Here is an 18491-nt window from a genome sequence, read left to right on the forward strand (position 1 = left end):
GTGAGGGGATGTGGCAGGTCCAGGCCAAGCCAAGAGGCAACCTGTCCTCAAGAACCGGGCGAAGGCTGATGTTAAATAACTTTAATGGTCCATGTGGGAGTCACAAGGGAGGCGCGTTCCCTCCCAGGGCTCGTCAGTGCCATCCTCAAAGCTGGTTAGTGCGGGAGGTAGGGCAGGGTTGGTTCCAGTTTTCTCCCAGGAAGGGTTTAGGGGGTCCCAGCCAGCCCTGGGAATGAGTCCCTCAGCACCATGGCAACCACAGCTTAAAAGGGGCTTCTGCTCCCCCTCCCCAGCCTGTCCCCGGTCCAGCAGGGGACGGGGAGGCCAAGCTGGCCAACCTGCTACAAACAGCGCCGAATCCAGAGCCCAGCGGCACACAGATCATCTCCTCTTCTGACCAGATCCTGTGCCAGCACACCGTCTCACACTGGGGACTGGAGCCAAGTGTGGGGTGGGCCTTTGCTGCAGAGGCCTCTGGACTGTGGGGACCGCTTCGGGGGTAGAGGGGCAACCGAGTGAGAAGCCCCAGGGGAGTGGTCTGGGGGGACAGCATCCAGGGAGAACGTTCGGGGTCTCCCCCGGGGCCGGGAATGGGTCTGGGCTGGGGTTGGGGCCACTGAAGCAGGCAAGCAGGGGTCAGGCAGGGCAGGCTGGTCTGTAAACACTGCTAGCCAGGGTGGGGGCGTCTCCAGCCTCGTGCCCTCCCGCTGGGCCAGGATGTCTGTCACCGCTGCGATGTCATCCAGCGGCTCAATAGCTGTGGCACCGGGAAGGGATTGAGGGGAGGGGGCTAGTCAGAGCTTGGGCCTCAGACCTACTCAGCCCTGAGCATCGCCTGTCACTGTAGAAGGAAAGCGAAGCCTGGATCTCAGCTGAGATCGCGTTATCCTGCAGGAGCAGCCCCTCCCTCGGGCCCCCCGGAGTCACAGGTTCTGACAAGACTGGGATATGGGGGGACAGGGTGGACAGGGAGAGGAGGGTGGGCAGAAGCAGGTGAAGAAGCCAAGAAAGAGGAGGAAAATGAAAGCAGTGCCGGCAAGTGAAGGGTCAGGAAGAGACAGGAATCCGCATGCAGAAAGGGAAACAGGAAAGAAGAAATTACGGGAAAAAAACATCCATGAAATGAATCTGGTTCTATGGGTTCTGTTGTGAACTTTGGTGGAGGTGGTTTTAGGAAGGGTTGGAGAAGGGAGATCTGCCTTAGCCCAAAGTGTGCTTTCTCTCCATCTCCATTATCTGGTTCCCTTGAAGCCGCCAATCCAAATTCCCATCAGGATGCCACAGTGCACTTTCACTCACCCATCTCATGGTACAAGGACCCCTGCTTGGCCAGTACTTGGGGTGGTTTCCGAGGAGCAGGGGTTTCAATTTTCATTATTTCATCGCAGCACTGCTTCCACTGGCCTGCAGGGAGGACGTTGGTTGGGGTGGGTAGGGGGAGGACTGTGAGAGGGCCAGGCTACCCTCTCCCCTGCTACATCCCTTGACACACATTCTTGAAATAGAGGCCTTTGGTAAAAGTAACGATCCACAGTCCCTCCCGAAGGTTCAATCCAGCCCCCTCCTCTTACTCATGTCAAAGAAAAGCTGCCACAGAGCTTCCATCCAGCTCTGCAGGGCTCCCCGACTCTCTGCCTGAAGGGTGTGTGTCACCTCATCCTCCGCATGCTGGTTACTGATGCTCAGGGTGAAGGGCCGGCCCACTGCCTGGTCCCGCTCCCCTGCCCGGACTCGAGTCTCCTGTAGGAGAAAGACAGGATCTGCTTCCACCACCTTCACCTTGGTCACAGAAGTCAGCAGTGACATCAGGCAGGCTTGGTCGTCCCTGCCTTAGAAGGAGGAGCCTGTGGGGCTTTCACGAAGCCCTCTCATTTGCCTCCTACTGACCAGAGCGGAAAGAAAAGAGCAGGAAAGGAAGGGGATGAGACAGGTCGTCCTAAGTCAGGAAAAGAGGAGCAGACGGAGACGGGGAAGGAGGGGCTGCGCGAGGGAGGGCAGGAGGCAGGCGGGAGCAGGAGCGCCGAGGCCGGAGGTCCCTCAGTACTTTTATGAAAGTCGGCAGGAATGCTAGCAAAAGAGCTAGGAAACAGAGGCTCCTTGGACATGGGTTGGGAAAGAAAACCAGGAAACGGTGAGGGAGATGCAGATCGAGTCTGAGGGGAAAGGTGGAAGGAGGATGAAAAGGCCTAAACTGGCTCTAGAACCTTCTCTGAGGCTTGGCAGGGGCTAAGGTTGGTGAGTAGAAGGGGCAATCATTTTCCAGTGATGCTGGCTGGGGAGAATATGGTCCCAACAACCCTGGCCCTGAAGCTGGGTGTGGTGCTGTTTGGAACGGGAGGCTAGCTTTGATCTCCTTGAGGTCTGTGCCCACCCTCCCGGGGCCTCATGGAGAGGCTCCCGAGCCCTGCCGCCTGGGTGGCTTCACCACCAGGGATTCATCACCTTGTTGATCGCGATAGTAAACAGCGGCTCCTCCGCAGTGTCTGTGTCTTCAGGTTGCCGGTAACAGAAGAGGTTTGTGCCTTTCAAGACTCCATGCACTCGCACCCAGTCCTGCAGCTCCCCAGCTTGCTGCATAAATGACTCAAGGTTTCCTAGGGGAATCACACCCCCAGCACCCTTCCTCCCAGCCCCCCACAGAGAACCTGCTCCTTTCTGCCCGCCCTCCTGTCTGATCCTCCCCTCGTCTTGCCACGCCCCTCCTTCCTCCACCCAGATCTCGCTTTTTCAATAGTTCTCTGGTTCCTGGGTCATCTGGCTCTCCTCTGCCCTCTCCCTGTTCCTCCCACTCCTCAGGGCCCCTCACCTGCACCCTGAGGACACCACTTGCCGTAGGCTGGGTCATGCAGAAAGGCTGAGCCACCAGACGGCAACACACGCTACCATAAAGGGGCAGCCAGGCGGGGTTCTCCTCTGGGGGAGGAGGAGGTGCAGGGTGAGGGCGGGGAGTGTGAAGGGGGCCAGCCAACGGCCCCTCTTCTCACCACCCAGCGTCCCCCACGTACACACATACTCACCGTGACTGGTGAGGGTCAGGTCGTGTGTGCGGAACCCGTCTTGCACTGCTGCCAGGGTGAGCGTGGTGTGAGCCAGGAGGCGGTAACGGGGACCACTGCGGGACAGAGAAGTGGGCGGCAGCCGCGTGAGGGGCGCGTCGGACGGCAGGGGCTGTAAGCTGAGCAGGTCTGCCGCGTTGTTCAGGCTGCCCCGCAGAAAACTAGCCTGCCTCCCCCACAGGGGTTGGGACATGTACTGCACTCCTGCTAAGTGCCGGGGCCTGTGCTTTAAATATGTTATCCCACTGTGGTCCCACAACAGCCCTGAGGCAGCCTGAGGCTTAAAGAGGTTAAGATATCTGCCCATAAATACAGCTTAGGCGGTAGAGTTGGAATTTGAATCTATGTCTGTCTCCAAAATAAGCATTCTCTTCATTACCCGGAAGGTTTTCAGACTGCTGCTCAGAGACCCAGTGGTTCCACTAGGTGCCTCCAGGCGCCTGTAGGCAGCACCACAGGACCCAGGCCACCCTGCTTCAACCAGGGCTACTCTGTTCTATCCACATGAGATGTATTTGCTGCTGCCAGAAAGTGATGACCCCAGAGCCTAGCTCTTCCTGCATTCCTATTGGTCTTCTCAGTTGGCTCGGGGTACAAGCCCCGAGGTACAGGCCAGAGTGCCTCCCAGCTGTGTGACCACTGCTTATCCATATCTATCTGCATGTCCCGGCAGCAGTGCACAACAGGTTCTGCATGCTCAACACAGCTCAGAGGTCACCTGTGGCCAGCTGAGGGCAGTGGGGGAATACAGGGCCTTACCCAACAGCCGGGGTGGGGAGCAAGATGGGACTGCTCCCTGAGCCCCCAGCTGTCTCCAGCGATGCCCGCACACGCCTCCCCGAGGAGCGGCCCAGGGAGCTGCTGAGTTTGGTGGCAAGCCTCTTGGGGGCTCCAGCCAGGGCCGCCTCCTCTTCCACGCAGGCCCCATACAGCTCCAGCCGCAGTTCAAAGTCTGGCCCTACCTCGGCACTGTAGGAATATGGGAGGAAGGGAGGACAGGAGGGTGGTCTGGGGAAGTCCAGGGAGCGGCGCTGTGGCGGAGGAGGGATGCCATGCAAGTACAGGACAGCTCCACAGGGAAGGCCCGTCTCCCTCCCTCCCTCTCCTCTTCCTCCCCTCCCCTGTGGCTACCTCACCCGAGGATTCGAGCAGAGTAGAGAAAGGAGGGAGCCACAGGGATGAGGTGCTCGTACTCACAAGAGCACGTTGTTCTGGAAGGAGATGTCTGTGAGGGTCCTGTCCACCAGGACCATCTCCGTGTCCTGAATGTGTTCCCCTATCTGCAGCAGCAAGAATACAGCCCAGCGGTGCAGGTCTGGGGACAGAGAGCAAAACCGGTAAAGACGTGCCCCACAGGGACCTCCAATCTCAGGGTCACTCCCTTAAATCTGTCCCACGTGTGTGGAACTCACCGCCTTTGTTCTTGAAATATTCTGTGTCCTTCCACATGAGTGGAATCCGGAGATCTGAGGGGCAGAGGGGTAGGAACAGATGTTGCGACGGGGCAGGAGATCCCATCATTGGGCCGAGAATGCCAACAGCGGGGGTAGTGGTGCTTCTTACCGGAAATGCAGACCTGGCCGCGGCAGGGGGAGCGCTCGGCGGGCGGCCCACTGTCAGAAGGCCTGTGGGCAAATCACAACGTCCTAGCCCGGCCTCTTGACACTATTCCCCCTGGGTCTGGTTCCCAAGGGCTCTAGGACCCCCCTGGCCCAGGACCCAGCTGCCAGGTCCCAGCCAGGCTGACATGGCAGGGCTGAAGGACTGTTAGGGAGAGTTGTCAGTTGAACCCAGGAGGTTGCTGGGCTTGGGAACGTTAGAGGCTCTTAGCTCACACACACAGTACAAGCTCAGGCCGCCCCCCGCGCAAGCACCCTTCCTGACCACCTCCCCAGACTCCTGCCAGGGAGAAGTGGGGCTTGAGGACACAGGCGCCCACAGGGAAAGACTCCCTTTTAAGGACTCTTCTCCATCAACCCCCAGGCTTGGAGGAGTTTGCAGGCTTTCTGTTTAACAACAAAGGAGGCTGCTTGTCTCCACCATCTCATCACTGCAGTAAAGGAGGGTACTGGATCAGTCAGAAACTCAGGAACCCAAGTAGGGAACACTTGTGTTCCATTTACTGCAAACCTCTCTCCCTCCGCCCCTCAGCTTTGACTTCTCCTCTACCCCTCTGGCTAGATGCGCCGAACCTTCCCAGTGCCCCACGTTCCCCAGTCCCCCCACCGCAGGGGGGACGTCCGGCCTTGCTCCCCTCCCCGCCCATCATTAGGACTCACCGAGCATGTGTCCCTCTCCTAAGGTGATGGCCAGCTTATCCATACTAATTTATAATTCATTATAATGAAATTAGCGGCTTAGCCTTAAACTAGATGATGTAGCATTGATGGCAATGTGCTTAGCTGCCAGGGCCTTGGGGTGCACCTCAGATCACACTGTGTGGGCTGTGCGGGGACTTGGGCAGGGCAGAGCCTGTCAAGGGCCGCCTCTTAAGAGACAGCAAACTCACAGTAGAAGGTGTCCCCATGCCTGCTTGCTCTTCGTTTAACTTTACGGAGCAGCCTTCCCCTGGTGTCTTCATGGGTGCACTCTGGAGGCCTCCTGGCAGCCTCTCCTTGTGGCAGCCTTCATGGATGAGCTGGGATGACACTATGTCGGTGAGGGGCCTGGACCTCCTCCCCACTCAGCCTTGCGGGATCAAGCAGGTTACTTTGCCAGAAGCCAATTTTCCAAATGACCAGTTCACCAAAAATGGTCAGTTCTCAGAATGATCAATTTGCCAAATATTTTTTCCCACATTGTAGTTTTACCAGAACATCGCCTCAACCATTTCACTACAGATTTGTCAGATCAGCAGAGTCTAATGCCAGCGTACGTTGTGTTTCACATCCAAGAGTCGAGTCCTTTTAGCGCACAATCTAATTTACGTGAATGGGTAATTGAAGGCTTAATTTAAGGTAAATTTAAGGCTTTCCCTTAAGTTTTTTATTATTATTATTTCTTTTCCCAATCCCTGACTCTAATGAGGCAAACCCCAGGTACAAGGAACTATTGTCAGTTACAGTAAATTGGTCATTTAGCAAATTGGCCATTTGGTGAACCAGCTATGAGAAAATTAGCTTTCCAGAAGCCAGCCAGCCAGACTCATCAGATCACAGGCAGGGCTTAGCAAATTAGCACTTTTGCATTACTACTCCTCAGACTGCCAGCCTTTCACCAGATACACTGGCTTTCCTGAGCCAGTGTCTTACAACTCACTAGTGCACCTCTGGGCAGCACACTGCGGTGGTAAAACACCAAGGTGTCTTCTAGGACCCTGGTAAGTCTTCACCAGGAAGTCATCTTCAGGGTGCTCCATACTCCATACTCCATAAACACACACACTGCGCCACTACTCCCATAAAGCCTCGCTTGCCCCTTGCTCACCGCCGGCCTGTCTTGCTCAGCACCTGTGCCTCCTTGCGCCGCTGCAGCTCGCCCATGTAGCTGAGGATGCGGCTGTTGCACACCAGCAGGCTCTTGGTGGCCTCCAGAGCCTGCTCTCGCTGGGAGCAGGCCGCCAGCAGCTTGCAGGCCCCTTCCCTCATCCGGATCTCATGGTCTAGCTTTCTTTGCAACTCTGTGTCCTAGCCGGAGTGGGGATAAGGATGAGAAGGAAATGTCAATTGGGGGACGGGTTGAAGCACCCTTCATTCCCAAGTGGACTGTGGTCCACAAGAAACTGACAAGAAACTTGTTTCAGGCAACTAAGGGGCAAGGGTTGAGTCTCAACCTCAGCAGCCCACATGTAACCAGAGAGACCTTGTTAAAATTTCTACTCCCTCTGGGAGTATACATTTTTTCAGCCTCTTTTGAGCGCAACTTGGAAAAACCTGTAAAAACTACAAATTCACATATCCTCTGATCCAGCTATCCAACATCTAGGAGTTTATCCTACAGGTATAGTTACACTTGTGGGCAGAGCCATATTCATTGCAGCATCATTCTAAAACACCAAGATTAAAAGTCCTTCAATAGGGCATTGGTTAAATAAGTTATAGCACATCTATACCATGGAATATGGACTATTGCAGACATAAAAGAGTAAGGTAGACATGTGTGCAAAAATGAAGCAATCTTCAAAATATATGAAGTGAGAAAAGAAAGAACAGTATTACAGCATGCTACCATTTGTGCACCATATATATATATATGCATATACATATCCATAGACATGCATAAAATAGTAGTGGCTGTGGGGCTGGGAGCCAGGAATGGAAAATCAATTTATGATACTTTATATATATGCTCCTTTACTACTGTACTATTGGAAATTGTGTTACCTTTTAAAAAATTAAATCTTCTGAGTTAAAAAATAATAATAAATCACGAGACCCCACCTCAGAGTAGCAGAATAAGAATCTCTAAGAGTGGGGCATGTGCATTTTTTGGAAAATTCCCCAAGTGACTCTGAGGTGCAGCCCAGGCTGAGAACTGCCACCTAAAGGGAATGGCCACAGATAGTAAAGGCCATCCTGGCTTACCCCAAAGACTCAAGTGATGAGAGAGGACATTTAGTTGGCAAGGGGTCAGTGGAGAAGGAGCGTACCGCCTACAGTGTTCATCCACGCTGCAGAGAATGCAGTACACACCCCAACTTTGGGAACCTGCCACCTGCTGGCCCTCTGAGTCTGGGAGGTGAGGACAGAGGCAAGGAATGGGGATGGGAAGACAGGTGGAGCAGGTCAGGAGTGAGTAGGCACTGAGCACAATGCCCAATGCACAGCGTATGGTATGCGTGGGGGCGGGTGCTTATTTTGATGATGCTACGTCAGCCCAGTAGCTTTCACCCAATAACACTGGAGCATCCCTGTGCTGTCCAAAGCTCCATATTTGAAATCCAGCTGGGAGGTGAGAGATGCAGACATTAATGGCTGCTCCATAAGTGCCATGTCATGGGACAAACACGCTCACAGGAAACAGACGCTATTTGTTTCTGGCTGAGGTGATGGGGAAGGCTTCAGAGAAGAGGTGGAAGACTAGCCCTGTTACAGCGTACAAAGCGGAAGGCAAGCCAAGTGGAGTGACAGGGCTGGAAGAGCAGGGTGAACGTGGCTGCACAGAACCGAAACCCGTCTCTCCCTCACACCGGCTCTCCTCCCCACACCGGCTCTTTTCCACACTCTGTGCCCTTGCTTCTTTCCTGATGACTCCAGACTTCAAGTCTCCAAGACCTCAACACCCGAAATTCCTGCTTCCGGGAATTGCCTTGTCCAGCCTCCCTGCTGATTCTTCCTTCCCTACTTGAGCTGGGCCAGACTTTCATCACGTCTCACCTCATCTCATCACCCTCACTCTCCACATTTCCCTTCCTGACCCTTCAGAAATAGGCCAACCGGGTACCTACGCCGCCTCCACCAGGAAGCCCTCTCAGACTACACAGCTGCCCCCACCCCCACCATGACTGCCTGCACCAGGGTCCCCCCTCTGCTACGGTCTGCTGCTTGCCAACCCCCACCCCATTCTGCATCTAGCTTCTACCACAAACACCCCCAAACAGGTGAGGGGGGTGGGGCCTAGCAGCGTCCGCAGGCCCCCTCCTGACTAGCCTTTTGGTCCCGGCTCCAGCGCTCACGGATTCTTCCCTAGCCCTGTCCATTGCACGTGCGGCGCAACGCGGGCATTGGGCCCGGTCCGGGGAGCCGCCCCGCCCGCAGCGAGCGCCGATGACATCATCTACCAGCTGCCGCGAGAGCGGCCGAGGGGCTCCGGAACGCAGGCGGTCCCTCAGTCCCTCTGTGCGCTTGGCCCGGTTAGGCTCCGGGTGGTGCTAACCATAGAGACCTAGTCGCGGAGGGACGGTATCTCCGGGAGCACCGGCCTCACTCTAGAGAGGGCTCCAGGCTCCGGAGCTGCCGGAAGCCAGGGGGCCCCTCCGGGTTGCAGTTGCCCTCCAAGGTGACTCCTGGCCCGGGTGCATGCGGGAGGGGGATAGTGTATACATCGGAATAACTGGGGCTGCAGAGAAGTCGCTGTATCCAGCCTGGATGAGTCGGACTGGGGGTGCAGACACCCTGGCTACCACTCTCCCCCCATGCACTCGGGTCCGAATCCATTCTCCCGCGGCCCTCGGCGGAGAGTGCCACAGAAATCTCCCACCCTTCAGGCCGGGCATCTCGGGAATCCTGACGCAGGCTCTGGATCCCGGAGCTTCACCCCCATCTCCGTACCTCAGGTATAGCTCCAAGTCGCCCCCCTCCCCACCCACACACCCTCTTTTCCCAAGCCGGCAGTACTTTCACCAGACTCCCCTGGGGAAGAACCCTAAACTGGACTCCACTCAGGGCGCAAGGGGCTGAAGGAGGAGGAGTCATGGGCAGAAGCCCCAGCACACAGTAGGACATCAGGGACAGCACACAGTAGGCGCTCTCTGGACAGCCTTTCCAGTTCCTCCCACTCCCTTCTGTCTCTGACTTCCCTCTCTGCTTCTCATCACCTTATGTTCCCTTTAGAATCTCCACCAGGGCTAAGTTCAAATCCTGGCTTAGGAACTTGACTAGCCATGAGAACTTAACCTCTGGAGCCTCTGTTTGTAAACTGGGGGTGGGAGGGCGTGGTAATTCCACCTCCTACTGTTTGAGGATTAAATGGGAAAGTCTAACCCCTACCTGGGCCCAGCCCTCCCACCTTCTCTTTAATTTCAGCTTAAGTTGCCTCCTCCAGAAAGTCTTCTTGAATTTACACTTCCAGGACTACCTCTCTTGCTAATCCCTGAAACATCAATGGTATGGGGGTTGGGGAACTGCTGAGCTTCCTGGAGAAAGAACACAGCACCCTCAACCAACCCAAGACTGAATGAGAGATGACCAAAGGGAAATCTAAGCCCCCTCCTCGTCCCCAGAACTTGGGCAGAGCTCCTATGAAGAAAAATTACACGGAGGGGGAGGCACGCAGAATTCGAACATGTAAATACCTAGACCAGCCATGGCCAATGAGATCTTCTGCAATGATGGAAATGTTCAGTAGCCATCTAGCACATGAAATGTGGCTCGAGTAATTAAGGAACTAAATTTTTAATGTTATTTCATTTTAATTAACTAAAGTTTAAACTTAAATAGCCACAGGTAACTAGTAACATGGTCAGTGCAGAGGACTGGGGATGGCAAACAGGCTTTATCTCATATGCCAGGACAGGGCAACGTGTAGTATCAGAGTCCCGATGGGAGCCTTGGGCACCTTTCTCCAGTTTAGAAAAAGATGATCCTCTCCAGGCAGACACATTAGATAAAGGTGTCCCCTCCTCGCACCGCCACTATGCAGTGCCCTTATGAAGGCCACAACCTGCATATCTTATGCCAAGGTTGAGCTGAGAAAGACTGTGAGGCCACGCGTGGATTTGTTGGTGAAGACTGCCATGATTGACCCGGAATGTCTGCCATGATGTAGGGAGTGGGGACCCGGCTGAGGTACAGACATCTGTGCAGTCAACTCCCCTCCTGAGCTGGACTCGCCACTGTCCTGCCCCTGACCTCGCTTAGCAGCGACCCCCTGCCTGGTTCAGGTGGTCACTTCCACAGCCGCCTCTCTCTTCCCCACCTCAGTAAATGACCACATCGCCCAGTTCCTTAGCCACACACCTGAGGATCATCCTGGAGCCCTCTCTTGGCTGCACCCACATGTCCAGTACGTCAGCAAGCCCTGTCAGATCGACCACCATCATCTGAAATCCACCCCCGTCTCCCTATTTCCACCATGAGCATTTAATCCATACCACCAGGTTCACTCCCCTAAGGCTATAACGACCTCCTAGCTGGTGGTCTTCTGCTATTCGTCTGGCCAATCCTTCTCCCTCCCACCCCGCACCCCTGCCTAGCCTATTCCTTTCAAACACAACAGCCATCATTGTAAAACATTAGATAAGTTGTCCCCCTGCTTAAAACCCTTCCACGAGCCAACATCACACTTAGAGTAAAATCTAAATGCCTTGTCATGGCCTACAAAGCCCTGAATAATCTGGCTCCCCCCATCAGCTCGACCCCAGCTATGATGTTCCAGCCCCACTGGCTCTCCTTCTTCCGCAAACATACCACCATCATCCTCATTTAAGAGCCTTTTGCCCTTACTGTGCCCTCTGTCTGGAAAGCCCTCCCACCCATCTTTACATATCTTCATATCCTTCTGGTCACAGCTCAAAGAGCTCACAGAGGCCTTCCCTGGCTCCTACATCTAATGCTGCCCCCCCCACCCGATTTTTATTACACCCCCCCCCGTTTTCATCATAATTTCACTATGTGAGATTATTTGTTTGCACGCTTCTTGTCTGTTCCCCCAGTAGAATGGACCTTTCCTGTTTTGTTCACTGAGGTATCCCAAGATCTAGAAAGAAGCTGACATATAGTAGGTGTTCAATAAATGTGATTAAGAATAAATAGATGAGGGACATCCCCGGCAGTCCAGTGGTTAAGACTCTGCCTTCCAATGCAGGAGGTGTGGGTTCGATCCCTGGTCGGGGAACTAAGATCGCACATGCTGTGGGGTGCGGCCAAAAACTAAAAAAAAAAAAAAAAAAAAAAGGACTTCCCAGTTGGCGCAGTAGTTAAGAATCCTCCTGCCAATGCAGGGGACACGGGTTCAACCCCTGGTCTGGGAAGATCCCACATGCCACAGAGCAACTAAGCCCGTGTGCCACAACTACTGAGCCTGTGCTCTGGAGCCTGCGTGCCACAGCTACTGAAGCCTGCGTGCCTAGAGCCTGTGCTCCACAGCAAGAGAAGCCACAGCAATGAGAAAATCCTGTGCACTGCAATGCTGAGTAACCCCCCACTCGCCGCAATTAGAGAAAGACAGCGAGCAGCAACGAAGACCCAATGCAGCCAAAAATTAATTAATTAATTAACTAACTAATTTTTAAAAAATAAAATAAATCTATTTAAAAAAAAAGAATAAACAGCTCCCTGCCATCTTCGGGGCCACAGAATCCTGCCCTAGAGTCCCCTTCCCCGTCTCTGGTAAGGCCATCTCCTTCCTGCAGACCTCTCACATTGAACCCCCCTCCTCTTCCCATACCTAAAAGGAGCCCTCAGCCCCAGAACACACAGCCACACCAAACCACAGAGCTTCCAGAAACAGGTGTGAAGACCCTGTTGCCAACACAGTACTCTAACTGGCAGAACTGAACCTGGGTCCACACGTAGCACCCAACGAAGGGCTTACAGAACCACCTGTCCGTCTCCCCACTTGGAGCGGGCTCCGCTCTCCCCGCTCGGCCCCAGTAGGAAAGGGCAGAGCAGAGATGGGCCGGGACGCTGTGGAGGAGGTGCACTCCAGGGGTGGGGGCGTTACCTCCAGGCTGAGCGCCATCTGCCGGATGTAGAGCATATTCAGGTCCTCCAGGATGTGCAATCTGTCCTGCATCTCTGTGCCCCCCAGGTGCCCCTTCCCTTGTTGACCCCTCAGAAGGGTGGGGCGAGCAAGCACCACGCTGCCCCACAATTCCTCCCGCTGCTCCCCTGGTCTTGAAAGAGGTGGGCAGTCCTTGGACAGAGGGCAGAGGCAGCCCCTCTCCCTCGTGCGCTCCCGTTACACCCCTCTGGCTGCTGTGAAAAACTTCCCTTGCCTACCGCTGTTCCAGGGCCCTGATGGGAGCCAGGCATGGAGGGAAAGGAAAGCGAGGTGAGGATGAGCAGGGTCCCCGGAGAGGAGGCCAGCTGCAGAGGGGACTCTGGGCACAGAGTGTCCAGTCTTGCTTTGGTGGCAGCTGTTCTCCCAGCTGTGGAAGAAAAAGGCTCTTTCATTCCCACTCTGGCCCCTCCCCAGCCCCCGCCCACACCCCTGGCCTGGTGGACAGAGAGTCTGTGTGCGGTAGGGTGTGAGGGGAGGCACAACTGGAAGGGGGCAGGGAGGGGACACTGCATGCAGGTTCTACAGAGTCGTGGGCTTTGTCGGGAGGTTGCTTTCTGAAAGGGGTTCTGGCTTAGTCTGAGGAAGAAGAAGGATAACGGTGAGGACCTGAGTGAGCGAGCCCAGGGAGTGAGACAGGGGTAAATGCGGCCCAACCCCCAGGGCCACCTCTTCCAGCTTGGGGCCCCCGTCCAGCCCGCCCCACCCTGGGTTCACAGTTACCTCGCTTTTCCAGCAGAAGGGAGGAGACGGAGGGAGAAAGGCGGGGGTGTGCCTAGCTGCTGCGGCCCCCGCTCCCCTCTGCGGGCCCCTTCCCTTCCAGACAGGAAACCAGCCCCGATTCCCAGCCAGCTGCAGCTTTGCCACCCCCCTCCACCCCAGGCCCACGGAGTCACACACCGCTCCGCCGGGTCCCAGCGGCTCCGCCCCGGCTCCTCCGCTACGGCCCCCGAAAGGCCGGGCTTATCCCGGGGGCGGCCCCAGCTCACAGGCCCCTCCTCCGGGTCCCTGGGCCTCGTCCCTCACTCCCCCACACTGGCCCCACGCGGCGTTGCTTATGCTGGACTCGACAGAGGTCCTCTCCCCGAGGCCCACTAGCTTCTAAGTCAGCGAAGGCCCGGGACGCTGGGTCACCGGTGTGAAAGAGCCTTTGTTCTGGGCAGGCTGTAGGGTAAAGTGCAGAAGCCAGGCCTGGAATCCCGGCAGGGAGGGGTGAGGAAGGACCTCTCTCACTTAACCCTTTCCAGGCCAAGCAGGGAAGGAGCGCTGACCCTGGGGATAGCCTCTGCTGTGGCTACTCGCCCTCTCAGTCCTAGCTCAGCCCGGCATCGTTCAGACCCTCCTGAGCCTCTTTAGGGAGTTACAGGTAAGGCTCAGGCCTGAGCAACGTGTGGGGCGGTGGGCCGAGGAGCCACCTGTAGAGGCTGGACTCCTCTTCGGCCCCAGGGAAGGAGGCTGAAAGTTGGGAAATAATCCCAAGTCTTTCATAAGGAGCCCCCTCACTCCCGACTGTCCCAGCCACAGCGGAGCAGCTGGGGAGGGTTTCAGCGAAGCGGGCAGACCTGGCGGAGAGGTCAGGCTTGATGATGCAGGCTGTCCCAGACGGCTGAGACAGGCTGTGGGGCGCGGGTCTCTCACCTCCGGTGGGTCGCAGAAGAGGCTGAGTCGGAAGCGGCCGCGTTTGAACTCCATCTCCAGGGCGGAGCCCCTGGCCACGGTGACCCGGCTCCGGTGGTTTCGGGAGAACATGCTGGCGGTCCCACGCCTTTGCCTGCCCTCTGCACGCCCCGCGCCGCCCGGCCCGGCCTTGTCTCGTAGGCTCCTGTCCCTCGACTGCCGCCAGCTAGTCCGGCCGGGAATCTCCCACGGCCCGGTTCCCAGACTCCGCCCCCGGAGACGACACCTGGGCCGGGCAGGGCGCGGCGCGCTCTCCCTCCACTCCAGCCCCCCGCCCCCGCCAAAGGCCCTGCCCGCCGGGCCCGTCCCGGGCCCCAAGCAGGCCTGGCCCGACAGCCGGGGCAGCCTGCACCTCGCGAGCACTGAGGGGGCGCGTCGTCCCTTCCTGCCCGGGTAACCAGCGCCTCACCTGAGCAAGGGCCGAGCCCAGAGAAGCCCCGCCCCGCGGCCGCCACCACTCGGCTAGCCAGACTCCCTGCGCGCGGAAAATCCCGAGGCCCAGGGATCGCCGAGAGGCGCACGGCCCGGCCTTGGGACGGCGCCCAATCTCACCTCTAAGCAGCTTCTGAGGCGACTGTTTCAACTTCCTACTGTCCCAAATGTCCCACTAAAGCTCCCCTCCGTCCCTAGTGGCCGCAATTCACGTGTCTGGTAACCCCGTTCTGTTACTTACTAACCGTGGATCCTTGGCTTGGTCACTGAACTTTCTGAGCTTCAGTTTTCTTACTTGTGCAATGGGGATACAGTAATTACCTCCACTCCTCGGGTCGCTATGAGGATTACATATGAGAATGAGTGTAAAATGCCCAGCATAGTTCCTGGCACAAGACAAGCACCCTGTAAGTGTAACTATGAAGAAAAATGATCAGGTGCAGCACCTTTGTGCCCTTGGATGGGGCACCAGCGACCTCAGCTCCCTGGACCCAGACTTTAAGTGCCTTAAGAGGGTGAGGATATCTGTGACCTCAAATGGGCTCTCAGCTGTTTTGCTGGGTGGCTGAAACAGGGTTAGGACTCACAGCTTCTGCAGAAAAAGGGGCCACCCCCAGCCTCCGGGACAGAAGGAAATGGCAGAGGATTAGCTTGCTGACCACACACGAGGAGTTTTCTGGGGACTTATGAACTTACTGGGGAGAACGCGCGAGAGAGTGGGGCTCCTTCACAGCCAGAGCCAGAGAAATACCAGCTTATAGCTTTAGAGAGCCCAGGTTAGAACTGCTCTGCTATGACAAAATGCTCAACATTCTTTTAGAAAACCTGACCTAAAATTACTTTGGCAGAAGGGGAAATTTATGACTTAAGGAACAATAATGTCCAGGGGTCAGGCTTTAGTTGTGGCTTGACCCAGGCATTCAGCATCACAAGGATTCCGTCCCTCTCCTTCATCTGGCTCTAGTTTCCTCCATGTTAGCTTCACTCTCCACAGCATAACAAGATTGTTGCCAAAAATTCTGGGTCTATCATATTTTCAGACTTAAATTCAGCAGAAAAGGGAGCATCTGTTCCCTGAAGCTCCTACACATGTCTGGGATTCACTATGGGCCATTTGGGATGATTTATCCATCTCAAACCAATCACTGTAGGCAGAGGGGTGGCCAGACCTGAACCAATCACTGTGGCTAAGGAGGATTTTATTTGCCAGTTGGCCAGGCCTAGGTCACTTCCCACTCCTGGAAAACAAATGGAACCCAGTGAGCTGGGAGAGAGATGGGGGAGGGAGATGTGTTTTCTGAAAGACTGTTCCAGGTACTACTACCAGAAGGTGAGGGAATGGACGCTGGACAGGAAAAGCAACAAACATCCTTGACATACAAAAGTGTACATGGAGAAGGGAGTTCTTCTGTCGTAGGAAAGGAAGATCAAAAGATTTTATAAATCTGTGGCCTCTGAGATAAACCTCAAAGAGGAGTGAGGGGAAAGGAAAGGCACTGTTTCTGAATTTCTTCAAATATCTATTGTCACTCCTCTAAACTGTAAGCTCCCCAGGGAGGGAGAGTCTGTCTTGTCCACTGCTTTATGCTCAGTGCCTGGCACATAGGAAGTACTCAATAAACCATCACTTGAAGTAAGTGAACAAATGAGATGCCTAAAGAAAGCATACAGATTTGAGAGTGCTTGACTGGGATGAGCCATGCTGTTGGACTAAAATTGTTCATTTCAAATGTTTGGCTTTTAGCAGCAGAATGCTTTTTTCTCCAAATGAAATCTCACCTGCAACGTGTGAAATATAATCAGAGCTGCTGTGATAGAAGCAGGGGCTGGAGCCCCACATCTTGTCCTCTCCAGAGGCCCTCAGCTGCACGCGGAGACACACACGCACACACACACACACACACACACACACACACACACACACACACACACACACACACACACACACACCCCTGTGGGACATGGGCCCTAAAGAAGGGTTTAAAAACCCCTGACAAGAGCTGGAGGAATGGAAGGCATTTGGAAAGGAAGTAGATAGAGCTCAAATCTTGCCAGAGAATTTGCACTCGATGTGACTGAAGATTTGGGGAAAGGAATGACACAACCAAAGTTATATTTTAGAGATCATAGTCTGGCATCCATTTGCATAAATCATTTGGAGGAGGCTGTGACTGGAGTTTGGGAAGCCAGCTTACACTGTTCTCAACCAGTGGTAGAGAAACAAAGGCCAAAGTTTCTGTGGAGTTATTATTTTTTAATTAAATTCTTATTTGAAAACACACATACAGTTTTTTAAAACAATCCTTATTCTACCACTTAAAAAATAATACAAAGTAAAGAATAAATGAACAAAAGCACACTTTCCCCACCATCAGAGAAAAACACTGAGACACAGCCTGGCGCCATGGCATGCTGACGCCTTATATTGGCTCGTGAGAGACAACTGCTGAATTTTCTGGAATTGTGCATTCCAGCTGTTAAACACGGCTTTAATTAATAATTGAATCATAAAAACTCACAACTAAATAAATTATATTAAAGCAAAGGTGATAAAACTCAAAATTCATCACTTCCTAATTATTTTACTGCATTTTCCCATTATCCCTTGAGGTTGTTTACATCTATAGTGTCCGTATGGTTGAAATGCTATGTCATGGTGTGCTACTATGTGTCTTGCCAACTCTGTGCTCAGTAATGAAATTGGCCATGGTGGGAGTTTTACACAACAGAAACAGGCGAACACTGTAAACCAGGGCTACTTTGTTTCCCCTGGGGAGATTTCGTTAAGTATTTACCCACATACCACTTGTTCACTGCATAATATTTCCAAATTTTTCCTTTTCTTACATCTGTATCTCCATCTCCCCAACTATGAAGTAGATATTTGGGAAGGGCTTATTAGCCACCCAGTATTCAAATTATCTTTCTATTGTTACACAGACCCCTACTGTGGACAACTCTGGTAGGCTGAGGCTCTAGCCTCTTTTTGGCAGCTGGAGAAGGACATTCATCCTTCCTCCCACTTCTTCACAGTCCAGGGGTAGGCAGTTGGCCTAAGGCAACCAACTGGAATGCTACCAACTGGACTTTGAATCTTGAAAGAGTGAGAACAAGACACAGGGATAATTCATGAGGAGTGGTTGGCTCTGCTAGCAGGGAAATCCTCATCAGCAGGTTCCTGTGGTGAGACTTTGGTGTGGCCTCGGCATAACCTCAGCCATATGTCCCTAATGCTTGGTCTCCCAAGGGTTCCCACCCCTTATCCAGGGAGAATACAAGGTGAACCCGAAACATTTTGTAGTGCTGGGAAGTAAAAAAGTGCTAAAGGAATGATGGAGATGTGTCAGAAGGACACAGAAGTCATCTTAAAGAAATGCCCACTGACCAAATCTAGGACAAATTTAAGCATCAAAATAAATAATAGACTACAACTCATTGAATGAAACAGGAATCTATACCGATACAAATAAATACATATGAAACTGAATGTAAGGAGAAAAGAAAGCTCCACTTCACCACAGAATGCCAACTAACACGTGTAGATGGAATAACGGGAGTAGAATACCACTTGGCAATTATTAAGGTAGAACTGATTCATACAATATTCATCGATGGCTATTATGCCTGGTGGGTGGAAGTTTCATATAGGGGACAGGATATCAGAGTAGTTTCAGAGTATTTCTCCAGAAAGTACTCATTAACTACAAAGTTGAAAATGGTGATTTTGTCTAGTGGTTAGGACTTGGCGCTTTCATTGCTGGGGCCTGAGTTTGATCCCTGGTTGGGGAATTAAGATCCTGAAAGCCACACAACATGGCCAAATTAAAAAATTAAAAAACAAATTAGAAAAAAGAAATGGTGACTTTACGCTGGAGCAAACTGGCAGACACCACCTTGAGCAGGTGATCAAGGTTAGCGTCATCAGTGGTGGGATAAGCTGACGTCATG

General features: G+C 53.8%; 1 protein-coding gene across 6 annotated transcripts; it reads right to left on the reverse strand.

Annotated features, from left to right (window-relative positions):
* Positions 1–66: 66 nt before the first annotated feature.
* Positions 67–14183, reverse strand: RTKN (rhotekin). Of its 6 annotated transcripts, none has more exons than XM_060117157.1 (13): positions 13335–13363; positions 12378–12804; positions 6483–6682; positions 4620–4681; positions 4469–4522; positions 4254–4371; positions 3816–4025; positions 3018–3112; positions 2807–2913; positions 2443–2571; positions 1572–1740; positions 1300–1404; positions 67–757 (listed from the first exon to the last, which is right to left on the reverse strand). In XM_060117157.1, exons 2-13 carry the CDS (start codon positions 12447–12449, stop codon positions 423–425), a joined length of 1656 nt encoding a protein of 551 aa, XP_059973140.1. In that variant the 5' UTR covers positions 12450–12804; positions 13335–13363; the 3' UTR covers positions 67–422. The 6 variants fall into 6 exon arrangements, with proteins under 6 accessions (XP_059973140.1, XP_059973141.1, XP_059973139.1 ...); XM_060117158.1 differs by lacking the exon at positions 13335–13363 and adding an exon at positions 13158–13299 and having other exon boundaries at positions 12656–12804; XM_060117156.1 differs by lacking the exon at positions 13335–13363 and adding an exon at positions 13158–13299.
* Between the last annotated feature and the right edge of the window lie 4308 nt (positions 14184–18491).

This window comes from Mesoplodon densirostris, chromosome 14 (genome assembly GCF_025265405.1).
Source record: "Mesoplodon densirostris isolate mMesDen1 chromosome 14, mMesDen1 primary haplotype, whole genome shotgun sequence".
In the NCBI taxonomy this organism is placed as follows: domain Eukaryota; kingdom Metazoa; phylum Chordata; class Mammalia; order Artiodactyla; family Ziphiidae; genus Mesoplodon; species Mesoplodon densirostris.

Coding starts and splice junctions, on each gene's coding strand:
- RTKN (XM_060117155.1), bottom strand. CDS start 14,183: ATGTTCTCCCGAAACCACCGGAGCCGGGTCACCGTGGCCAGGGGCTCC. Junction 6,683..14,072: donor TCTTCTGCGACCCACCGGAG/GTGAGAGACCCG, acceptor CACTCCGGCTAG/GACACAGAGTTGCAAAGAAA. Junction 4,682..6,482: donor CTGAGCAAGACAGGCCGGCG/GTGAGCAAGGGG, acceptor ATTTGCCCACAG/GCCTTCTGACAGTGGGCCGC.